Source organism: Thalassophryne amazonica, chromosome 10 (genome assembly GCF_902500255.1).
Source record: "Thalassophryne amazonica chromosome 10, fThaAma1.1, whole genome shotgun sequence".
Lineage (NCBI taxonomy): Eukaryota > Metazoa > Chordata > Actinopteri > Batrachoidiformes > Batrachoididae > Thalassophryne > Thalassophryne amazonica.
The window spans coordinates 40285211-40310684 of record NC_047112.1 but is presented as its reverse complement, the minus strand read 5'-3'; the positions used below and the strand labels follow the sequence as shown (position 1 = coordinate 40310684).

The following is a 25474-nucleotide window of genomic DNA, read 5'->3' as shown; positions in this document are numbered from 1 at the left end:
GAGCGCGTGCGGATTATTACAGGGTTGGAGGATGTAACTGTGACAGAAGGCAAGGATGCTGTGTTTGTGTGTGAGCTGAGCCATGCAGATGTTAGTGAGGGTGTATGGTGGCTTGGTTCCTGCCCCTTACAGAAAAATGAGATGAACCAGATGACATACCACGGCTGCCACCATCGACTGGTCCTCACTATGACAACACCTGAAGAGACTGGAACTGTGGCATTTGTGGTTGGGGATGAGAGAACATCAGCACGTCTGGTAGTGGTTCCTAGGCCCAAAGGTGAGGATAGATGCAGGTCACATTATGTTATTGTTGGTGTTATTGTTTGGTACAGGTTTTTTTCTTAGAATTGTTTAAGAATAAGAAGAACTTGATTAATCCTGAAGGAAATTAACAAATTGTTAACCTTCATATTTCTTTTGGGATTATGTATGCTCCTCTTGTAAAACTCAGGAATGTGCAAGCAGTGTGCAGGTTTTCTGTCCACTCGTTCACTCCAGCAGATGATTTCAATGATGAGTCCTTTTAGGCCATGACCAAGAACTTGACAAAAGCTCAACAAAATCTTTTTTTTTCCAAGCCTCTGGATCTTATAAACATGAATTTGAATGTTAACATTGAAAATATTGGGTTGCCATCCATTTTTATTTATTGTCACATATTACAACAAAAATCTGCCCTATACTCATAAACCAAAAAAGACACTGAAAATACCAGGCTTTGTATTGCTCCGCTTTTCATCCAATCAGGAGCCCCTATTTCTCAGCCCAACCAATGACACACCCCCATTTTATGTTACCCTGGTGACAAGTGCAGGATCCTGATACAGGATCCTGATCATTTCATTCAACGAGATATCTGATTGAGATGAGAGAGTTTTTGCCTCCCGAGCAGGGAGAATTCTACAACTTGAGTCTCATACTGAAGATGTGAGACACCAGTAAAGAGGACACTCATGACTTTAGAGAGAGACATAAGAACTTTCCATAATTGACATTTTTACATGATTTACCTGCGTTATTTGTTTTACATGATTCATGTACGATGTCTATTAGAAAAGAAACCGACCTTTTTATTTTTTTCAAAAACTATATGGATTTGAATCACGTGCGATTACATCAGACAAGCTTGAACCCTCGTGCGCATGCGTGAGTTTTTTCACGCCTGTCGGTTGCGTCATTCGCCTGTGGGCAGGCTTTGAGTGAGCACTGGTTCACCCCTCCTGTCGGAATTCCTTTGTCTGAGAACTTCCTGAGATACTGGCGCTTTGCTTGATCAAAATTTTTTCAGAAACTGTAAGGCACATCCAAGTGCACACCATTCGAGAAATTCAGACGGTTTTCGGTGAAAATTTTAACGGCTGATGAGAGATTAAGGAGTGTTACTATCGCTTTAAGGACAGCCCACAGCGCCGGATGGCGCGCTGCGCCCTGAGCCGCCGTCGTCAGCCTGTTTCGAGCTGAAAACTTCCAAATTTAAGCCTCTGTTGACCCAGGACGTCGTGAGAGAGCAGAGAAGTTTCAGAAGAGGTCGGGATCAGCAGTTTATCCGGACATTCCACTGTTAAAGGAAATTTTGTAATGAAAGACATGCGGACGGATTCGCGCGTCGGCACCCAGCCGCTCATGGTGCGGCGCCACAGCAAAACACCTCCATGTTGATAACCATTCGTAAGATTCAGGCGGTTTTCGATGGCTTTCATTTGAGTGAGTATCCAAGAAATTGTTTAACAGCTGGGCATGTTCAAACTTGTCCTGTGAGACTTTCAACGGAGGTGTTTTGCTGTGGTGCCGCGCCATGAGCGGCTGGGTGCCGACGCGCGAATCCGTCCGCACGTCTTTCATTACAAAATCTCCTTTAACAGTGGAATGTCCGGATAAACTGCTGATCCCGACCTCTTCTGAAACTTCTCTGCTCTCTCACGACGTCCTGGGTCAACAGAGGCTTAAATTTGGAAGTTTCCAGCTCGAAACAGGCTGATGACGGCGGCTCGGGGCGCGGCGCGCCGTCCGGCACCGTGGGCTGTCCTTAAAGCGATAATCAGCCTTAATCTCTCATCAGCCGTTAAAATTTTCACCAAAAACCGTCCTCCAGTGCTCACTCAAAGCCTGCCCACAGGCGACTGACGCAACCGACAGGCGTGAAAAAACTCACGCATGCGCACGAGGGCTCAAGCTTGTCTGACGCAATCACACGTGATTCAAATCCATATAGTTTTGGAAAAAAATAATAAGGTCGGATACTTTTCTAACAGACCTCGTATATGATTAATGTTCTTTATTTTTGTTGTAATATGTGATAAATATCTTATTACATGTCTTTTTATGTATCACGCCCTGTATCATGCCCCGATGTATCTGTCTTATCTGGCTGATACAGTGCAATGGAGTGCAATGAAAACTTGTTTTGGGGAATTGTGCATGTAATGAGCTTTTGTTTAATATATGCTAAAATTCAAAGCTTACTGACTAAGATACAAGCTAATTAATATAGCATGAAATTTTGTGTTTTACGAAGAGTGCCAATTTCCAATTTAGGGCGTACCCTGATTTAGCAGTGGTTTTGGACCTTGATGGCACATGGCTGCCCATCTTTGCTCTGGAGTTTCTCACTTAAATTTTATGATGCATTTCCACTAAACAAAAATAACAGTTTAGGGGTGTCTAAACATTTTATATTCTTCCTACATGTAATTGTAAATACTGCAATATAGTAAATCCCTTTGGCTGCTCCTTTGTTTGCATTCAGGGTCACCACAGTAAATCCAAGGTGGATCTGCATGTTGAATTGGCACAAGATTCACACAGAATGCCCTTCCTGACACAACTCCACATTACATGGAGACAGTGGTGGGCACAGCTAACCAAAAAGTTAGCTTTGATAACCATTTATCAGATAACTTAAAAGTTATCTTTTATGACGATAAACCAATAAACTGCTAAAAAAATGTATCTTTGTTGCAGATAACCAATAACTTTAAGTATTGATTCGGACGTGGGCACATCAGATTACACTGTCAGCTTCTGATAAACCAGTTAAACTTTAAGTGCCGCTGGGGCTGCTGAGTAAATTCAAGGATCACAAACAGAAGAAAGCATGAAAAATGAATGAATAAAAAATAAAACCCCAAACACTGTCATCATCTTTGAACCCTGCGGCTTAAACAACTGAAATACGCCCATTAATGCATTGATTGGCAGAGTAAAATACACGTAGTAAATATAAATTCTTACCTGTTAGTTTCAGTGGGATTCATCTGAAAAAATAATCATCCTGAGATTATCCAAAATGGTCTAAATGGTGAAGAAACGTCCCTCTGTACACAGCTGCGCCATGACAGCTCCTCTCTCCCACCGAGTCTTAGCAATACCGTCAGCCACAAAGAAATAAAATAAAATAATGTTAAAATTAGTCTTTTTTTGTGTCAATGTGTCAAGCAGACGATAACACTTCTTTCCGATCCAATGACGGCCAGCACCACCTTAAAGTGCATTTACTGCCATCTACTGGGCTGGTGAATGATCGCTGAGATTTTACAAAACCTTAACTCCTGGCACCCATAGTCATTTGTTTAGATGCGATGAAGTAATCCAGTGTCCTTTAGATATTTAAATAATTCTTTTTGCATGATGTGTAATGGGTTTTGCAGCATATTTCCAAGGGACAAGGGACGGTTACACTGTAACATCCAAAGTGAACCTGAACTACACTACCCACAGTGCTCTCTGCGTCGACTGGCCAATGACACTTTGTGCTTAATGATGACGTCATCAGCAAGCGACAGCCAGTCTGTCATAAATAAACACGCAACAGATGGACTAAAATGTTTGATTTTATGGTTTACAAACTTTTTTTGACCGTTAAACTTTACTCACTTTACCAAAAAATAAATAAATAAATAAAATGTTATCGGACCGAAAGTTATTGGAAATAAATTTATCAAAAGATAATTGGTCCAATGATGGTTTTAAAACTTATCAGAAAAGCTAATACGCTAGCAAAAACATTAGCTTTGATAATTATCTGCTATCGGATTAGCTGAACTGTGCCCTCCACTGCATGGAGAAATGTGGCAGGGGCGGGGTTTCACCCGGGAACCTTCTGCACTGAAACTAAGTGAACTAACCACTTGGCCACCACCCCTTCTGTATAGACTCCATATTCATTCCTGGAAGAAACTTGTAACACCGTTTGAGACACCACTAAAGTGGTCTTGTAGATTGTTACCCACTTCATGCTGCAGAATCCAGAGATACGTACTGGTGCAAATGTGCCTCGACACTTACATAGGGCTCACTACTTCTAAAGTGGACCACACCATTTTGTAAACTTAGTTAAATGCCTTGTCTGCTTGCCACACTTCCATCATTACAGTGGCGAATTCACGTCTATGATCCACTGTGTTGTGTAAGTCAAAGGATAGTAGTTGGTGGATAGGCTAATGTAAGCAGCTATCTAGCTGTTTAATGCATTTTATTTTGTTACTTTCAGAGATTTTGAATTAGATGATGCCAAGTGTCTGTGGACAAATGCCAGGGCCCCTTCACACATAGTACGAATAAGTACAAATCAGGTGTGACCGATCCTGCTCCGTCGCAGCGGGAACACAGTGTGAGCAGCTGGAGCATGTGTAACCACATCGCGCAGCTGCTGTGAAAAAAACATTAAAAAAATAGATGCCACCCACGGGATTTGAACCTGCACTTTACAAAAGCTTTGATTTCCAGCCAGAAACTTTACCATTGCACTACCATTGGTGTCCTATAAAAGGTGTGGAAAATGCCTGAAATGAACAAGGAGATAGATGTATTTAAAAAAAAATAAAACCACACACCATAAAAACAATACTGCATTTTATTGAATCCCTCTTATCGAGCGAACAATACAAGTACAGCTCCAATTCCAGTGAAGTTGGGATGTTGTGTGAAATGTAAATAAAAACAGAATACAATGATTTACAAATCCTCTTCAACCTATATTCAGTTGAATACACCACAAAGACAAGATATTTAATGTTCCAACTGATAGACTTTTTTTGTTTTTGTGCAAATATTTGGTCATTTTGAAATGGATGCCTGCAACACATTTCAAAAAAGCTGGGACAGGCGCAACAAAAGACTGGGAAAGTTGATGAATGCTCAAAGAACACCTGTTTGGAACATTCCACAGGTGAACAGGTTAATTGGAAACAGCTAAGTGTCATGATTGGGTAGAAAAGGAGCATCACCAAAAGGCTCAGCTATTCACATCAAAGATGGGGCGAGAATCACCACTTTGTGAACAACTGCATGAAAAAAATAGTCCAACAGTTTAAGAACAATGTTTCTCAATGTTCATTTGCAAGGAATTTAGGGATTCCATCATCTACAGTCCATAATATAATCAGAAGATTCATAGAATCTGGAAAACTTTCTACACGGAAGCGGCAAGGCCGAAAACCAACATTGAATGCCCGTGACCTTCGATCCCTCAGGCAGCACTGCATTAACACCCGACATCATTGTGTAAAGGATCTTACCACGTGGGCTCAGGAACACTTCAGAAAACCATTGTCAGTTAACACAGTTTGTTGCTACATCTACAAGTGCAAGTTAAAACTCTACCATGCAAAGTGAAACCCATACATCAACAACATTCAGAAACGCTGCCGCCTTCTCTGGGCCCAAGCTCATTTGAAATGGACAGACGCAAAGTGGAAAAGTGTGCTGTGGTCTGATGAGTCCATATTTCATATTGTTTTTGGAAATCATAGGCGTCGTGTCCTCTGGACAAAAGAGGAAAAAGACCATCCAGATTGTTACCAGCGTAAAGTTCAAAAGCCAGCATCTGTGATGTATGGTGGTGTGTTAGTGACCATGGCATGGGCAGCTTACACATCTGTGATGGCACCATCAATGCTGAAGGGTACATCCAGGGTTGGAGCAACACATGCTGCCATCCAAGCAACATCTTTTTCAGGGACATCCCTGCTTATTTCAGCAAGACAATGCCAAGCCACATTCTGCACATGTTACAACAGCGTGGCTTCATAGTAAACGAGTGCAGGTACTAGACTGGCCTGCCCGCAGTCCAGACCTGTCGCCCATTGAAAATGTGTGGCACATTATGAAGCGCAAAATATGACAACGGAGACCACAGACTGTTGAACAGCTGAAGTCGTACATCAAGCAAGAATAGGAAAGAATTCCACCTACAAAGCTTCAACAATTAGTGCCGTCAGTTCCCAAATGCTTACTGATTGTTGTTAGAAGGAAAGGTGATGTAACACAGTGGTAAACATACCACTGTCCCAGCTTTTTTTGAAATGTGTTGCACGCATGCATTTCAAAATGAGCACATATTTGCACTAAAACAATAAAGTTTATCAGTTTGAACATTAAATATCGTATCTTTGTGGTGTATTCAATTGAATATAGGTTGAAGAGGATTTGCAAATCATTGCATTCTGTTTTATTTACATTTTACACAACGTCCCAACTTCATTGGAATTGGGGTTGTATGAACCATCTGTTCCTCTCTAGATGACCCATGGTCACAGACATACAGTCATGGAATGACATGAATGATGTCCTGGCGTGTCCTGTGGATGGCACGCTGCAGGACAGACACCGCATCATGTGGAACAGAGCTCACGTGGGTGACGTGACATTCACATGTTATATGATCTGATGTTTTTATGTATGTCCACCTGAGGACAGCAAGCAGACGCACATCACAGTGGACACTTGTAAGTTCATGTCCGTCCAAAAATGGTACGTGTTCCCCAGCTATGACGTAGGTTGTGGATGGGGGAAGAGCGCAACACGCGTGCGATTCACACGCACGGCACGTGTTGTAGGGGGGAGCCGACACTCTGGTATGCCACATGTGCATTGGTGTTTTGCAACGCCACACGCGTGGGGCACTTAGACAAATATCACATCGACCTCGACTGTGATCCTCTGCTGACTGTTGTCGTGTTAACAATGCGAATGATCACACATTTTCTAAGTGCCAAGCAAGCAGTGTTAGATGTTCGTGTGTGTCGACTGGAATTTGGTCAATACCTGCCGCAAGAGGGATGAAATGGGCTCTCACAGGTCACTCTCTGTCTTTCAGCCACTGGTGTGTATGAATAGTTGTAGCAACAGGTGTACAAGGCGTTAGAGGCAGCTCCGATTTTACACGTATTGCATACGATTCCTGCTTCATGCGCAGTTCAGCCACATTCATATTATGTGTGAAGGGGCCCTTATTGTTAGCTAATTTCTCATTTTTGCCTCAAGTTACAGTGCATCCAGAAAGTAGTCACAGCACCTGACTTTTTCCACATTTTTTTTACGGTATGTGATAGTCATATTCCAAAATGAGTGAAATTAATTATTCAATTTTTTTCCCTCAAGATTCTCCACAAAATACCCTATAATTACCATATGAAAAAGTTTTTTTTTCTTTTTTAGCTTTTTGCAAATTTATTAAAAATTAAAAAAAAAACTAAGAAATCATGTGTACATAAGCTTTCACAGCTTTTGTCATGAAGCTCAAAATTGAGCTCAGGTTCAGCCTGTTTCCACTGATCATCATTGCGATGTTTCTACAGCTTAATTGGAGTCCACTTGGGGTAAATTCAGTAACGACATAATTTGGAAAGACACACACCTGTCTACATATAAGGTCCCACAGTTGACAGTGCATGTTAAAGCACAAACAAAGCATGAAGTCAGAGGAATTGTCTGTAGACCTCTGAGACAGGATTGTCTTGAGGCACAAATCTGGAGAAGGGTACAGGAACATTTATGATGCTTTGAAGGTCTCAGTGGGCACAATGGCCTCCATTATCTGTAAATGGAAGAAGTTCGGATCCACCAGGACTCTTCTTAATGCTGGCTGCCCATCAATCCAACAATCAGGCCTGTATGGTAGAGTGGCCAAACAGAAGTCACTCCTTAGTAAAAGGCACATGGCAGCCCACCTGGAGTTTGCCAAAAGTCACCTGAAGGACTCTTAGACCATAAGAAGCAAAATTCTCTGGTCTGATTAGACAAAGATTGAACTTCATGGCATGAATGCCAGGCATCATGTTTGGAGGAAACCAGGTAGCATCCCTGCAGTGAAGCATGGTGGTTGCAGCATCATGCTGTGGAGATTTTTTCAGTGGCAGGAACTGGGAGACTTTCAGCAGGACAATGACCCTAAGCACACAGCCAGAATATCAAAGGAGTGGCTTCAGGACAACTCTGTGAATGTTCTTGAGTGGCCCATCCAGAGCCCAGACCTGAATCCGATTGAACATCTCTGGAGAGATCTGAAAATGGCTGTGCATCATCGCTCCCCATCCAACCTGATGGAGCTTGAGAGATGCTACAAAGAGGAATGGGCAAAACTGCCCAAAGACAGGTGTGCCAAGGTTCTGGCATCATATTCAAGAAGATGTGAGGCTGTAATTGCTGTCAAAGGTGCATCAACAAAGTAGTGAGCAAACGGTGTGAATACTTATGTACGGAATTTTGAGGGGAAAAATTAATTTACTCCATTTTTGGAATAAGGCTGTAACATAAAAAGTGGAAAAAGTAAAGCCCTGTGAATACTTTCCACATGCACTGTATATGTTAACTAGCTACAGCTAAGTTTTGCCTTGATCACACTCTTCAAGAAGCCATTTGTTTTATGATGTGACGCCCACTGAGTTGATCTGCCTTCTTTGCCACTCCAGCACCCCTTTAAAGGGTGTTCTTATAGGTGCGTCCCTTCAATGTTTATGGAAAATTTTCAGTCACATTCTTTAATATAGATTTTAATCAGACTCGGCGGCTTATGTTCTTCTTTTGAAAAGGTGTACAATAAGATCATCTTGATGTTTCAGAAACTGTTTGTCACCTTCCATTTTCTCATTGTTTAACATTCTAAAGCATCACATAACTGCAAATTCTAGTTTTATTTGAGGAGAAGCCCAAAGACACTGTGATCATGGAAGGAGAGACGGCCACTTTGTCCTGTACAACCTCTGACCTCGTCACTCCGGTTATCTGGACACGCAACCACATCCCTCTACTGAATGGTGCCAAATATCAGATGCGTAAGGAGGGAAAAGTCAACCTGCTCCTGATCTGTGAAGCAGAGCTGATGGATACGGGCATTTACTGCTGTGATACAGGAGATGTGCAGAGCAGCGCCACACTTACGGTAACAGGTAAAACTCAAAAAGTATTTAGAAGGTGATTTCGACAAATGAAATATAAAAGATTCCTATTACAATGAGTATCACTCGTTCTGTCTTATGTTCTCATTTTTTCCCAGAGCTCCCTCCATTCTTCCAGGAGGAATTGGAGAATGTGGAGGTTGAGGAGGGAGGTACAGCTACACTGTGCTGTGAAGTGTCGAAACTTGGAGTGCAAACACAATGGAAGAAGAACAGACTGCCACTGAGAGCCAGCAGAAAATATGAGATGAAGCAAGATGGCTGCATTTTACAGCTCTTAATCAAAGACCTCAGACTTGAGGACAGCGGCAGCTATACGTGCGAAGCAGGAAGTTTAGAGACCACTGCAGTTGTGTCCGTGAAAGGTGTGTTGACTTCAGTGTGTTATTTTATTGGGATATTGCATAGCATAGAGCATGATATCAAGCATGCATGCTGTTATCTCATAAAGTTATTGCTCCAGCACTTTTGTGCTTTTGTCTCATCTGGTATTTGTTAGGCCAGTGTCTCACTGGGCTGTGATAGCCTGCAAACAGCAGCCACGAGGAAATCCGCACAGTTCGGCGAGAGGTTCACAGCCATTCGCTGTCCCGTCACCTGAGTCACGGGGTGGTGCCCACTCATGGCTTGATTTTTGAGCGAACCAAAAACTTCAAAAGATGTTGCTATTTTATCTGATGTTTATCATGTATCAAATCTAGCCACTAGGTGAAAGTAGCACAAAAGGTAGCTATTTCCAGGCCTGGAAAAATGCGAAGAGTTAAAGCCTTAAAACACTTACAAAAATTGAGTCATGTTGAATACTGATGGGCATATATTTGCCCAAAGATAATAATCCTTGTACTATCAGAATTCTTACATACGGGCTATGTCCAGATGTTGTAATGATATTGAAAAACAATTTTGGTGATTCACAACTCTTGACAGTTTTGTGACACCTTCTGCTTCACTCCTGATGATGCCATGGCAGGTTCATAGTCATTCTTCAGTACTTTTGGCTTACCCTTGTCATGGGCTCAATACAAATTGCTACACATTGTCACATTTTGTCATGAGACCAATTGAAAGTTGCTTGTGGTCAGTCAAGCCTGCGTCACAATTTCTGCCAAGATTTACTATGAATTAACTGATTCCCCTAGTGTTGACCTATATTCTGTAACTGTGAGAGCCCCTTTAATGCCACGAAGGGCATCAGGCTGGCAAAATGTTTTCAAAAAAAATAAGTAGTGAGATTGATTATTCAGTTATGGAAAATGCTGTGGCACCTTCCCCTTCTCTTTGTCAGAAATGTGTAAGGACTTTTACATGTCCCAGCAGTTGTTTTTGTTATACTAAAACAAAATCCTGCAACATTCCTCCCCTTAGCATGTTTCTTTCTTTTTCCAGAGCTCCCACCTGTTTTCAAAAAGGAATTGCAGGCAGTGATGGCAGAGGAGGGAGCAACAGCCACCCTGTGCTGTGAGCTGTCTAAGCCTCCTGTGTCAGTACAGTGGAGGAAGGAATGCCTGCCTCTGAGAACCACAAACAAATACAAGATAACCAAGGATGGCTGCCTCCTCCAGCTGCTCATCAACAATCTCAAACCTGAAGACGGCGGCAACTATACATGTTGTGCTGGAAGTGTGGAAACCACTGTAACTCTATCAGTGAAAGGTGTGAGATTTATACAGCATAGAAAAGTAGAAACTAAAGTAAATAAAAAAAACAAAAACATGGCCAACATCTTTGAAGTCACCAAAAATGCTAATGCATTTGACTGGGCTTGTCTCTTCATTCTGGAGTGTGTTGCATTGTCAAGCCTGATCGGAAAATCACTAACGGCCCTTGGGCAAGGTCCTTAAGCCAATAGTTGCTCCCGGTGTGTACTGAGTACCTTGTATGGCAGCACCCTGACATCGGGGTGAATGTGAGGCATTACTGTAAAGTGCTTTGAGCGCCTGATGCAGATGGAAAAGCGCTATATAAATGCAGTCCATTTTACCATTCAAGCATAACGATTGTCATCCATGAAGCATATGGGTTCATGCAAGTAGGATGGAAATAGAAAATGATTACATTCGTGACACTAGTTTCACATCATTGCCTCTTGCAACATTTCTATCTTGGTAAAAACACCTTTTTACATTGCTTTTCTGATGTATTTAGAACTTGCTCCATTTTTCAAGAAAGACTTACAAAGAGTGGAGGCTGATGAGGGAAGTACAGTTTTCCTCTGCTGTGAGCTGTCCAAGTCTGAGGTGGAGGTACAATGGAAGAAGAACAACATGCAGCTGAGAGCAAACAGGAAGTATGAGATGACGCAAGATGGATGTATTCATCAACTCTACATCAAAGATCTCAAACCTGAGGACAGTGACAGCTACACCTGTCAAGCTGGAGATGCAGAGAGCACCACAACTGTATTAGTGAAAGGTAAGGTTGCAAAATTCCCTGAATTTTCAAAATTGGAAATGGTCCCAATGGAAGTAACAGGAATATATATGTGTGGGAATGAATGGAATAAACTAGACATTAGCAAAATTGCAGGTTAAACTATAACAGGGAACTTAAACATAGTAAAAAAAAAAAACACCCCAGCTTGTAGCAAATCAGATTTAATGCAAATTAATTTAAAAGTTTAATTTCTACCCTGCACTGTGTATTCCTCAGTCACCTGCACATAGCTCTGGCTCCAGGACTGTTGCGACCACACCCCCTATATGCTCTGTGCATCCCTTTGCCACATGGAGAAATAATTTCTAGAATTCTGCACATTACAGCAAGGTTACTGAATCCACACTACTGCATCGGAGCCCAGCGACTTCATCCAGTGTGGAAAAAAAACGAGACTTGAGAAGCTTGAGAGAAAATGCTTTCATTTTATACTTTTATTGGGATCTTTTTTGGAGGAGGAGGACGACGAGAGGAGATTCACAGGGAATACTTTTTTAAAATTCAACATTCTTGGTGGGTTTTTGTTTGCTTTTATTATTATTAATTGAAAAATCATGATTTATTTAAATTGTACTCACAAATAAATCAAAGCCATAAATATCAGTTTTAAAGTTTGTATTAGAAATATTTGTATATATGTCTGTTTAGGACAAAACAAACTATTTAAATTTATGTTTGTACATGATACAGTTTGCATACAGTAGTGTTCAGAATAATAGTAGTGCTATGTGACTAAAAAGATTAATCCAGGTTTTGAGTATATTTCTTACATGGGAAACAATGTACCAGGAGATTCAGTAGATTATCACAAATCCAACAAGACCAAGCATTCATGATATGAACACTCTTAAGGCTATGAAATTGGGCTATTAGTAAAAAAAAAGTAGAAAAGGGGGTGTTCACAATAATAGTAGTGTGGCATTCAGTCAGTGAGTTCGTCAGTTTTGTGGAACAAACAGGTGTGAATTAGGTGTCCCCTATTTAAGGATGAAGCCAGCACCTGTTGAACATGCTTTTCTCTTTGAAAGTCTGAGGAAAATGGGACGTTCAAGACACTGATCAGAAGAACAGCGTAGTTTGAATAAAAAGTTGATTGGAGAGGGGAAAACTTATACACAGGTGCAAGAAATTATAGGCTGTTCATCTACAATGATCTCCAATGCTTTAAAATGGACAAAAAAAAACAAAAAAAAAAACCAGACGCGTGGAAGAAAATGGAAAACCAGAATGGCAAAGGCTCACCCATTGATCAGCTTCAGGATGATCAAAGACAGTCTGGAGTTACCTGTAAGTGCTGTGACAGTTAGAAAATGCCTGTGTGAAGCTAATTTATTTGCAAGAATCCCTGCAAAGTCCCTCTGTTAAATAAAAGACATGTGGAGAAGAGGTTACAATTTGCCAATGAACACATTAACTGGCCTAAAGAGAAATGGAGGAATATTTTTTGGACTGATGAGAGTAAAATTGTTCTTTTTGGGTCCAAGGGCCACAGACCGTTTGTGAGACGACCCCCAAACTCTGAATTCAAGCCACAGTTCATAGTGAAGACAGTGAAGCATGGTGGTGCAAGCATCATGATATGGGCATGTTTCTCCTACTATGGTGTTGGGCCTATATATCGCATACCAGGTATCATGGATCAGTTTGGATATGTCAAAATACTTGAAGAGGTCATGTTGCCTTATGCTGAAGAGGACATGCCCTTGAAATGGGTGTTTCAACAAGACAATGACCGCAAGCACACTAGTAAAGGAGCAAAATCTTGGTTCCAAACCAACAAAATTAATGTTTTGGAGTAGCCTGCCCAATCTTCGGACCTAAATCCAATTGAGAACTTGTGAGGTGACATCAAAAAAGCTGTTTCTGAAGCAAAACCAAGAAATGTGAATGAATTGTGGAATGTTGTTAAAGAATCTTGGAGTGGAATAACAGCTGAAAGGTGCCACAAGTTGGTTGACTCCATGCCTCGCAGATGTGAAGAAATCATAAAAAACTGTGGTTATACAACTAAATACTTGTTTAGTGATTCACAGGGTTGCTAAAAAAGCAGTTTGAGCATAATAGTTTTGAGTTTGTAGCGTCAACAGCAAATGCTACTCTTATTGTGAACACCCCTTTTTCTACTTTTTTTTTACTAATAGCCCAATTTCATAGCCTTAAGAGTGTGCATATCATGAATGCTTGGTCTTGTTGGATTTGTAAGAATCTACTGAATCTACTGGTACTGATACTCAAAACCTGGATTAATCTTTTTAGTCATATAGCACTACTATTATTCTGAACACTACTGTAAATTGCCATACCACAAATTTGAAATTAATTCCAATTAATTTCCATAAATTGGATGGTGTCATTGTCATTACACGAGTGCAACAACGAGATTACATCCACACTCCAATTACCACAGACAAGATACAGTAATTACAATTAATACAGCAATTAATTAATACAGCATCCTGGAGGGGGAAGGGAGTGGCGTGAATTGGGGCCTGGATGGGGTGGGGGATGGCGACAGGAGGGGTAGTGGTGGGTGGGAACATGCATTTCAGTCTCTGTCCATGTGTGAGTTATGTTTATGTCAGTTTCTGTCCGTGTGTGCTGGAGTTGCAGAAGATAAGAAAGAAGGCAGCCGAATGGTTCACCAAGAGAAATTCCTCTGGAGGAAAACAATGGGGCGTTTTATCCTTCAAAGGCTGATAAGCCTGCATGTTTATGGTTGAGCAGTGAAAACACCTTTGCAGCTCACATGAACAACCAGATCCAATTTATGAGTATTCCCTGGTCTCCGACATCTTCCTTTGCAAGGCATGCATTTGCTCTGAGATGTTATCCAATTTGCGTCTGAGTTCAAGGGTTAACGCAGTCTGAGAATGTTATCGCCTTGCCCAACTCATTAATCATGACAGACAGGTGAGGGGTCATGGTTCTGGTGGCAGCCGTCTTGTTAATTTTCTGGCTGATCAGTTCCATGGTTAATCCAATATAGTTTGAAGAATTCACAGTCCGGTGAAGTAGGGACTTGAAGGTTGGAGCAGAGATAGAGAAGAGAGGAGGAGATGCGACTGCCCTCGCCGGAGTCCCAAGCTGTACATTCTCATTAATTCCAATATATTCCTCTTAATTCCCATGGAACGTTTCCAGGTTGGAATACTGCAAAAAAAAAAAAGGAAAAAATTTCCAGAACTACAAAAGCTTAACTTCTCATTGGAAGTTTGTGGAAATTTACCACTAATTTTTTTGCCCCTTTGTAACCGTAGTGAAACGTGTACTTGTGATGAGATTTTGTAATATCAACAGTACTGCTTCTGAAACTCCACCCATCTAGCACATGTTTAGAATAAACTGAAACCATCAACATAACATGTCTTGAAAAGGCATGTGACCCTCTTGTGCTGGTAGCACAGAAATATCCTGTAATGTTACTTATTTTCACTTGTCCTTTCTAGAACTTCCTCCATTCTTCAAGAAAGACTTACAAAGTGTGGAAGCCGATGAGGGGGTTGCAGCCACCCTGTCCTGTGAGCTGTCTAAGCCTGTGCTGTCAGTGCAGTGGAAGAAAAACCAGCTGCCACTGAGAGCAAATAGCAAGTATGAGATGAAGCATGATGGCTGCCTCCTCCAGCTGCACATCAAGGAACTCAAACCTGAAGACAGCGGCAGCTACGCATGTTACGCTGGAGCTGTGCAGACAGCTGCAAGTCTGTCAGTGAAAGGTGTGTGCACTGAGATTTATACAGTGTAGTAAAGTAGAACCACAGGTTAAAATGTTTTTATTGGCTCCTCCAGTCTTGTGAGACAATGGATTGTGTGTGTCAGGTGGTAGAATGATACATACAGCACATGCGGGTGTTGGAATTTTTCTTCATTTTGAATTCTTCATGTGAACTTGACTTATGTGGGATAGACTGCCATCCTGCCCAGGGTGTACCTTACCTCACACACTCAAAAATGGCTATTTGGATGAACTCAGTTCAATTATGTGCAGGATTTCCATCTAATAAATATCTGTAGCCCCAACTCAAATAATGCACTTCCATGCAAGATAATGTAATTTAATTTAGTTGGGACTACATATATTTATTAGATGGAATCCAATCTAATGAGTCAGTTTTTTGAGTGATCACTCAAACAAACGACTCATTGGATGAACTAAATTCAATTATGGGCAGGATTTCCATCTAATAAATATATGTAGTCCCCACTAAATTAAATTACATTATCTTGCATGGATGTGCTTTATTTGAGTTGGGGCTACAGATATTTATTAGATGGAAATCCTGCTCATAATTGAATTGAGTTCTTCCAATGCATCAGCTGGGATCCCCCCACGACCCATGAATGTAGTAAGCGGGTATAGAAAATGAATGAATGAATGAGCATGACTTGTTAAATTCCTTCTCTAATAGTATGTCACTAGCTGTTTCAATTTGGCTTCAGTTCCTCCCAGGTGTTGAAAAAACGCCAGTGGGTTTCATGCTGAAAATGACATTCTCACCCTTGTTTAGCAGGCACTACTAGAGCAGGCAGTACTGCACCCTTTTGGAAGTGGGCTGATGACGTAGTTGCAGGTGATAGTTGCACAGTGGGATATAAGGATCCCAGCTCTCATTAGAAGCAATCCATAGCCCTGTACTCTGTGCCAACTGAGGTTATGTTTATAACTGGTTACTATTGCTTTCTGTGTAAGAGAAGAAGCTGAGATGTCCTCTCTAGAGCACAGGACTGAGCAAGAACTGGGCAGCCTGTATTGCCCAGGCAGCAGGGTCCCCCTCTTTGCTTTCCTGCCATGATTCAAGTTGAAAGAGAAGGTCCAATACTCTTGGTATCATGTGAGTTGTAGAAGTAGCTGAAATTATGTACCAGACTACCTTTTGGGATTTCACTCTGTATGTTCTGTCAAGATTGACTCCTTTAGCCTGTACCCAAGACATGTCTCTACTACAAGGTGGTCGGTAGATTAGATATCATTATCAGGAGTGGCAAACCAGATGGACACAAATGCAAGCTCACTAGACTTGGTAATGTTCAGATGCTTTAATAACAGGCAGGGATTCGGTACACAGGAGGTCCAGCAGCGAGGCAAAGGTAGCAAAAGGCAAGAGGCTGAGATGTGGTACAATAAACAGGCACAGGTCAAAAAACACAGTGTAAGGGCTATCAGAGGCAAGGCAAAATCGAGGTAAAAAAACAAGGTGGAGTCAAAACACATGCAGGCAAAAACAGAGCAAAGAACAGGGCTGCAAAGTGTACAAAGACAACGATCTGGCGGTGAGCTATGAGACTGTGAAGGCTTAAATGACTGGTGGTGTAATCAGTGAAAGTTCTGGAAGGGGCGTGACCAGGGAATGCAAAAATTGTGCACAGTGCAAGAAAGTGAAAGCAGGAAAACAGAGTGGAGTGATGAAAGAGACAAAGACACGTGAGCAGGTGCAAGAGCGGAAGTGGATGAAAACAGAGCAGAAAGAATCATAGTGAGAGAGATAAGGACACAATGGCTGGTGCAGGGGCAATCAAATAAGAAGGGCAAAATCAGAGACCAAGGACAGAATGCAAAGCAACTATGACCAGGAATGAATTAAGCATAAACATATGAACTGAAAAGTGAATCATCAGAATAAGAACAAAACTAAGATGGAAACAAATCATGACTGAAGGAAGAAATAAAAGATAACCAGGTGGCAAAACAACCTCTGTGCAAACTGAGACTAAAACCCAGTGACTACAAGATAACGCAATAAATAAAACAAGATAACAGATAATGCAATAAATAACATATGGAACAAAATCAGATAAGCAACACTGAAAGTAACAAAAACCTGTGACTAAACCATAATACAAAAAAATGTGTAAAAACACAAACTAAAACTGGAATGACTAAGTGATCAAGAGTGAACAAATACAAGGATGATGAACAGAAAAAAAAACAATGAAAACATGAGCAAGACATTGACAGACATGACAAGACATGAATAAAATCACTGAAGGCTCAGAGCATGAGAACAGAAAGAGGTCCAGAACTAAAGGGCCGGAACATGACAATCAGAGTTACCTTCTATTAGCTTTTGCCTCAAAATGCCAGGCCTAAAGGCTGACATGTAGTTGAAATGGTAAGTGAAAGCGCATGTCTAAGCCCAGGTGGGTGTTGCACACAATACTTCTGTGGTTGAGCCTGCTCTGAAATCTCTCGGAGTTTAGTCTTGTAGTCTCGGATTACGTGCTACCTGGTTCTCCATGCACCAAAGTGCTAGGTTGCACCTGTAGCTGGAAGCAAGAAAACAATGAAAACTACACTGCACTATACTCCAGCACTACACACGACAAGTACTGTCACTGGTCATTGATACTGTGGTTGTCTCTTCTCTTTGGAGTTTGTTGCATTGTGAAGTATCATGATTATAATCTGTTAAGCACATCTGTGCATGCAAGTAGGCCGGAAAAAGAATCTTAAAATGTATGTCAATTGTTGCTCCACATCATTATATCATGCAACATTTCTCTTGTGGTAAGAACGGCTTTTCTATTTGTTTTTTTGATTGTATTTTAGAACTTCCTCCAATTTTCAAGAAAGACTTACAAAGGGTGGAGGCTGAAGAGGGAGCTACAGCTTTCCTCTGCTGTGAGCTGTCCAAGTCTGAGGTGGAGGTACAATGGAAGAAGAATAACATGCCGCTGAGTGCAAACAGGAAGTATGAGATGAAACAAGACGGCTGTATCCACCAACTCTACATCAAAGATCTCAAATCTGAGGACAGTGACAGCTACACCTGTCAAGCTGGAGATGCAGAGAGCACCACAACTGTATTAGTGAAAGGTGTTTTCATACTTAGATTATTTTACAATATCAGCACTGTAACTTCTCTAACTCCTATTTCTCGTGTTGCAACCTGTAAACAAGTAAACTGAAACCATCAACACAACATGTCTTTAAAAGGCATTTTACCTTCTTGTGCCAGTAGCCCAGAAATATCCTGTAATGTGACGTGTCCTTCCTAGAACTTCCTCCATTCTTCAAGAAAGACTTACAAAGTGTGGAAGCCGATGAGGGGGCTGCAGCCATCCTGTCCTGTGAGCTGTCTAAGCCTGTGCTGTCAGTGCAGTGGAAGAAAAACCAGCTGCCACTGAGAGCGAATAGCAAGTATGAGATGAAGCATAATGGCTGCCTCCTCCGGCTGCACATCAAGGAACTCAAACCTGAAGACAGCGGCAGCTACGCATGTTACGCTGGACCTGTGCAGACAGCTGCAAGTCTGTCAGTGAAAGGTTTGTGCACTGAGATTTATACAGTGTAATAAACTAGAACCATGGGTTAAAATGTTCTTGTTGGCTCCTTCAGTCTTGTGAGACAATGGATTGTGTGTCAGGTGGCAGAATGATACATACAGCACATGCGGGTGTTGGAGTTTTTCTTCATTTGGAGTTATTTTTGTGAACTTGAATTGTCTGCCCATAGACAGGCATCCTATCCAGGGTGTCGTCGTCCCCCAGTGACCATTGATTGGGGTCACCGGGTATAGAAAATGAATGACTGCATGAAAATTACTTATTAAATGCCTTCTCTAATAGTATTCATTACTTCAACGTGGCCCATAATCCCCTGCGCTTCCCAGAATGCACCGCAGCACCAGCAGAGTTCTGGCGTGTCAAAGCCATGTAAGCAATGGCTAGCCAGGATGTGGATGGCGTCGATTCAGTGAGTTCACCAGCTATTATGATAATGACACGTTCTCCCAAGTTGAGAGGTTACCTAGAAGAGGTGTAGCACCCGTGATGAACTTCTGCTGTGCCCCAATGTTGTTTTGTTGTCCATATTTTACGAGGTGTTTTTACATTGTCCTCTAAACCGTAACTCTGCTGAAACCAGCCTCTCGCTTAAGTCACAGTCCGTAAAACGGCGCCAGATTCAAAACTGCGAAACAGCGAATGTCACCAGATGCTTCATTTTGGGTTCAGTTCTTCCCATGTTTTGGAAAGAATGCCACTGGGTTTCATACAGAAAATTAACAACTTGCTTATTACATTGGTATATTTTTGAACTTCTCACCCCCCAGTTTGGCAGGCAAGTCATGGCAGGACAGCACCCTTTTGGTAGGGGGCTCCTGAGGTGACCGTTGTCCAGTGGGATACAAGGATCCCAGCTCTCAATGGAAGCAAGCCATAGCAGTGTACTCTGTGTCAGTTGAGGTTATGTTTATAACTGGTTACTATTGCTTTCTGTGTTGTATCATCACCATGTAACAGAAAAAGCTGAAATGTCCTCTCTGGAGCACAGGCCTGGGCAAGAACTGGGCAGCCTGTATTGCCCAGGCAACAGAGGCCGCCTTTTTGCTAGCATGATTCAAGTTGAAAGAAAGGTGCAATACAGAATCAGCTCCGTTACTTCTTTAGCTCTTAAGCCCCTTTCACACCAGGCTTGCCTACAGTTGGGTTGTGATGTGTTTGGAGTGCTCTGGAAAATTGCACAACTTTGGCATAGTCTCTGTGTAGGCTGTTATGTGATTGCGTGTGGTTGCGTTCCTGGTCTTGCTTTCAGTTGCTTAATGTCACTTTTGTAGCCCTCGCTGTCCATGCCTGCCGACTTTTTTTTTTTACAATGTGGAAATGCGCTCTGTTCTCAAAATGGTACATGAATGGCACTCGCATGCAGAGAGAGAGAGAGAGCGAGCGAGACCTTGCGCGCGGAGGAAGTTGGCTCCAGACGCTACAGATACATGGATTTGATACATCGGAAAAAAAGTCAGAAGACATAATTTCCAGGAGTTAATGGACTTTATTATTATGCCACAATTGTGAGAGAACTGGAGGAGGTCAAAGCAAATCAAAGTGGAGCTGCGTCTGCCAGTCGCACACGCAATCCACCGTGAGAAGTGGATGGTGGACATGTCCTTCCGCTGGCGATTGGTCCGTGAGCAGGAGTTAATAACGTTAATGTTGTGATTTGGTGCTATAAAAATGAAAATAAATTGAAATTGAAAATTACTCGATTAATCGCCAGAATAATCGATAGAATGAATACTCAATTACTAAAATAATCGATAGCTGCAGCCCTAGTGCCACAATCGTGAGAAAAATGCAGGAGGTGAAAGCAAAGTGAAGCAAAGCAGAGCTGCTTCAGGCGGTTGTGTGTGCAATCTGCCATGAGAAGTGGACGGACATGTCCTCTTGCTGGTGATCAGTCCATGAGTAGTGGACCTGTCCTGTGAATGTGGAAGCTTTGCTTACCTATTATTCTTCTGTGGTTTTGAAGCGTCACAGCTGGCAAAGTCCAGCGGGATGAATAAAATCAATCCAGGTATGTATTGATAAAAGGATTTTTCGCCCTGGCATATAGAATTGCGGAGGCTTAGTGTGCAGTAGTGCAGTGTTGTGTAGATTTACATACAGTTGCAGTGTGTTGTGTAGACTTGCTTAAAAAATGTGTACTTTCTGCATCCAGTGCTCTATGCCAACAAAATTAAACATGTTTAATTTCTTGCGTCCTCCTCAGCCCTCAACATACTGCTGCGTAGGGAGCAAAAACTCGGCGTAGAGCTGTATAACTCGGTGTAGACGGTACGCCGCAATAAGCAATTCTGCGTTGGCCCCGGTGTCAAAGGGGCTTTATTTTCTAGTGTTGCAAACTGTAAACACATAAATTGAAACCATCAACACACCATGTCTTTAAAATGCATTTTACTGTCTTGTGGCAGTAGCACTGAATGCTGCTTTTCACTTGTCCTTCCTAGAACTTCCTCCATTCTTCAAGAAAGACTTACAAAGTGTGGAAGCTGATGAGGGGGTTGCAGCCACCCTGTCCTGTGAGCTGTCTAAGCCTGTGCTGTCAGTGCAGTGGAAGAAAAACCAGCTGCCACTGAGAGCGAATAGCAAGTTTGAGATGAAGCATGATGGCTGCCTCCTCCAGCTGCACATCAAGGAACTCAAACCTGAAGACAGCGGCAGCTACGCATGTTACGCTGGACCTGTGCAGACAGCTGCAAGTCTATCAGTGAAAGGTGTGTGCATTTTATTTTTTTTTTTCATTGTTATACAGTTCGGCACAACAAATGCATATAATGAAGCAAACACAAAAACAAGCAATCGATGATTATGATGTTGTAAGCCCATCTATCTATATTATTTAGCTGGTTGAAATGTAATACTGTATTCATACATTTTTTTTTTTATCTTTTGGGTTAGGTTAAAAAAATGTCTCACAACAAAATAAAACAAAATAAAGTCAGTCAGACAACACAAACAACAATACCAACACAAACTATTGAAAATCCAGTCTGTACTCAGAGGTTCTAAGAAGCTTGAGTAAAACAGTCTATATATATACACACACACACACACACATAGTGGTGGGCACAGTTCCGCTAATCCGCTAACAGCTAATTATCAAAGATAATGTTTTCATTATCGGGTTAGCTTTTCAGATAACTTTGAAAACCATCATCGGACCAATTACCTTCCGATATAGACTGCTAACATTTTTGCAGACGTAGCTTTTTGCAATAGATGCGCAGTTCTATCCTCTACAAACAGAGAAGAGCTGGATCCAGAAGAAGCTGCTCTATCCTCTGCAGGCAAAAGAGAACTGGTCATAGAAAAGAAAAAACTCATTTCTTTTGACCCCATACTAATATGCTGGCAATAGCACCCAAGTCATCCAGAGGCATACAGTTTTAACTTATGGTTAAAATTTTAGCCAAACTAATTTCAGACAAGTTATTTAAATTAACGTCACATCTGAATTTTTATAAAGTGAAAATATCAGATATATGTTTTAGTTTTAAAGTAATGCACTAATTTTGAAGGTTTTAGTGTGGACATGCAACTGTGCCCAGTGCATTCTGGGTAAAAGTTCACGACAGGAGAAATGCATTTGAGACGCTCTGATCAGGCTCCACACGGACAACAGCATTAAACTCTTTGTATATTGTGCCTAAAACTCTTGTGAATATATTCTCTGGGTTTATAGATGTTGTTATTGTGTTTGTTTTATGTAAAAATGCTAGAAGAAGCCCAGGTTGCTTTTCCAAAAGCCAAAAAGTCTGTTCAATTGTGATTCAGGCCGTGTGATATAACCGGCGTCAAAATGCACAGAACACTGCCATCTACTGGTGACCGGGTATATCACAGTGTTGTCGACCACAGGATTTTAAAATTATCTGTATGTTTCTAAAACCTGAGAGACCCCATCCATGGAGATAAAAAAATAAAAAATCATAGATCTGACAGGTTTAGTTGTACAGTGTGTGGTGTCAGCCACACGGTAAAAACAACACACACAAACAGATTTCACACACAAACATTCCCAGGTCAGACACCTCGCTTTCTGATTGGCTGCATGTCACATTTAGCTCCTCTCGTCCTTCTGAGCAGATCAGAGCGCTCTTACAAACCACACATGGCAGGAATATCTGATAAGATTATATTTAGCGTCATCACAATTGTCCGGGTGTCCTTAAGATTGTCGGAAGGGGAAGATCGGGTCCGATATCGGCCTAATTATCGTATAACACCACACCAAACATGTTTTCACTATTATTTGATTTCTTTGTGCGACTGACATCGTTATTCAAGCATTCAAAAGGCAATTCCTATCACCACACAACTCCAACCAGTCCATACGAGAGAAAGTTTTTTGACAGTTCTTGTTATTGAAAGAAACCTTGTCTCCCTAACCGGATAGAGTTGTGATGTCATCACATGTGCGCTTAGGCACTGTCTAGCAGGATCTTGAAAATTTCTTTCTTTTTTTATACAAATGAAAAAAATAACATATTTTACAAAAGCACATTTATTTGTAAACACCAACACATGTTACATTGATTCACTTGTGTTGGTTTTTACATAGAATGAATGAATCAACCAATCAGTATGAGCGGAGGCTTAGTTACCCATAATCCCATCTGGACATCTGTGTGTTAATGTTCAAATCTTCAGAATTAGTGCATTATTTTAAAATTAACATATGTGTTATATATCACTTTGTACATTTTAAGAGTTTATATTAATGTAGTTATTCTATCCGGAATTATTTTATTTTTAAAGCAAAACCATAATTCAAACCTGCTTTCCATTTCAAGACCTCTGCCTCACTGTGGGACCACTGTATTCTGTCAGGGTAAATGATGCTTTCCTACAGTAGGGGGCAGAGTGCACAAAGTCAAGCGCTGGTTCTTTGGCTGTTTGGGTTTCTTAGAAGCTTTGGCGGTCTTTAAACTCAGAATCAGCTTCTTAGTAGCTAAGAGAGTATGGGAGGCAAAATTTAAAGTTATCGGTTATCTGTAGCTTCTGATAAGTTTTTTGGCAGTTTATCAGTTTAGCGTTAAAAAAGATAACTTTTCAGTTAGCTGATTACCAGTGTCCAGCACTGTGTGTATATATATATATATATATATATATATATATATATATATATATATATATATATATATATATATATAGTAAATGGGCTGCATTTGTATAGTGCTTTTCCACCTGCATTAGACATTCAAAGTGCTTTACAATAATGCCTCACATTCACCCCAATGTCAGGGTGCTGCCATACAAGGTGCTCAGTACACACCGGGAGCAACTAGGGGATTAAGGACCTTGCCCAAAGGCCCATATATTAGGGCTATCAGAGGCAAGGCATAAACAAGGTCAAAAACAAGGCAGAGTCAAAATACAGGCAGGCAAGAATGGAACAAATAACTAGGCTGGAAAGTGACACAAAATCAACAATCTGGCAGTGAGCAGTGAGACTGTGAGGGTTTAAATAGGGAGGAGACTAATCAAGGTGATGTGAAGCAGGTGCGTGGAAGGTTCTAGAAAGGGGTGTGGTTTTGTGAGTCAAAGAAGGGGGAAGAAAGGCAAGAGAGTATGAGAGGGCAAAACAAAGTGGTGCAAAGCAAGAGAAGTAAGTGACAGACTGAAAAATGTGAAGTACTCAAGACAAACAAATAACATGAGAAAAACAAAAGGGGCAAAACTAAGAAATACTGTGACTATTCTATAAAGGGGAAAACAAGAAACCTAATATTAAACCAAATTAGGACAGAACTGATACTGACTGAGACATAAATGTGAATACAATAAATGATGACAAACAAACTACTGGTAACAGAGAATAACAAGCCCAGTGACTAAAGAATAATGCAATAAATAAAACACGATAACTGATAAACAGAAAATGCAATAAATAACAAATGGAACATAATCAGATAAGCAACACTGAAGGTAAATAATAACAAAACCCTGTGACTAAAGCATAATATAATAAATGTGATAAACAGAATTAAACTAAGACTAAAGCAACATAAGGGACCAAGAGTTAAAGCAAACAATAAGTAATACTGTCTTAAGTCAGCCAAAATCTCTGTTAAACCCCTTGCTTTCAGTGTTGAAGAAGGAAAGGTGACAGACAACATTTTCACCTCTGCAACACCGCCATTTCAACAGCTGTGCATGTTTTGTGTAGTGATTGGTCTAGTGTAGTCGTCTTTAGTCGATATTGGTGTTCAACTTTTTGACATACTTTGTTCATCTCCAGAAGTAGGTAATACATCGGCAAAATACAATGTTTAAAAAGTTTCATTAGTCTGCCAGTTCATTATTTAACACAATCCTTTCTGTGAGGATGGCTGCTTTTTCTCTCTCCTCTGCTGTTGACTATACAACACTCTGAAGAGTAGTGATACTTCCATTATAGTATGTGGTCAAAAGGTCACAAAAGTGTGCAGGCACTTTATTTTTGTTGAGAGTCTTATAAGTCAGCATCAGGACCACAAATTCAATCTTGTAAAGAGGCCAATACAGGAGAAATGGCTGGTTCTGGGCTACAGATATACAGTAACAATTCAAGCCAACTAGTTTGCCAAGTGCAGATCAGCTGACAC

General features: G+C 41.1%; 1 protein-coding gene across 1 annotated transcript in view; it reads left to right on the top strand.

Annotated features, from left to right (window-relative positions):
- obscna (obscurin, cytoskeletal calmodulin and titin-interacting RhoGEF a) overlaps window positions 1-25474 on the top strand; it is a 183017-nt gene that overhangs the window by 94987 nt on the left and 62556 nt on the right. The window contains 9 exon segments of the mRNA XM_034179154.1: window positions 2-280; window positions 8913-9170; window positions 9278-9544; window positions 10566-10832; window positions 11325-11591; window positions 15059-15325; window positions 18157-18423; window positions 18606-18872; window positions 21335-21601. Coding sequence (XP_034035045.1) covers window positions 2-280; window positions 8913-9170; window positions 9278-9544; window positions 10566-10832; window positions 11325-11591; window positions 15059-15325; window positions 18157-18423; window positions 18606-18872; window positions 21335-21601 — 2406 coding nt within the window.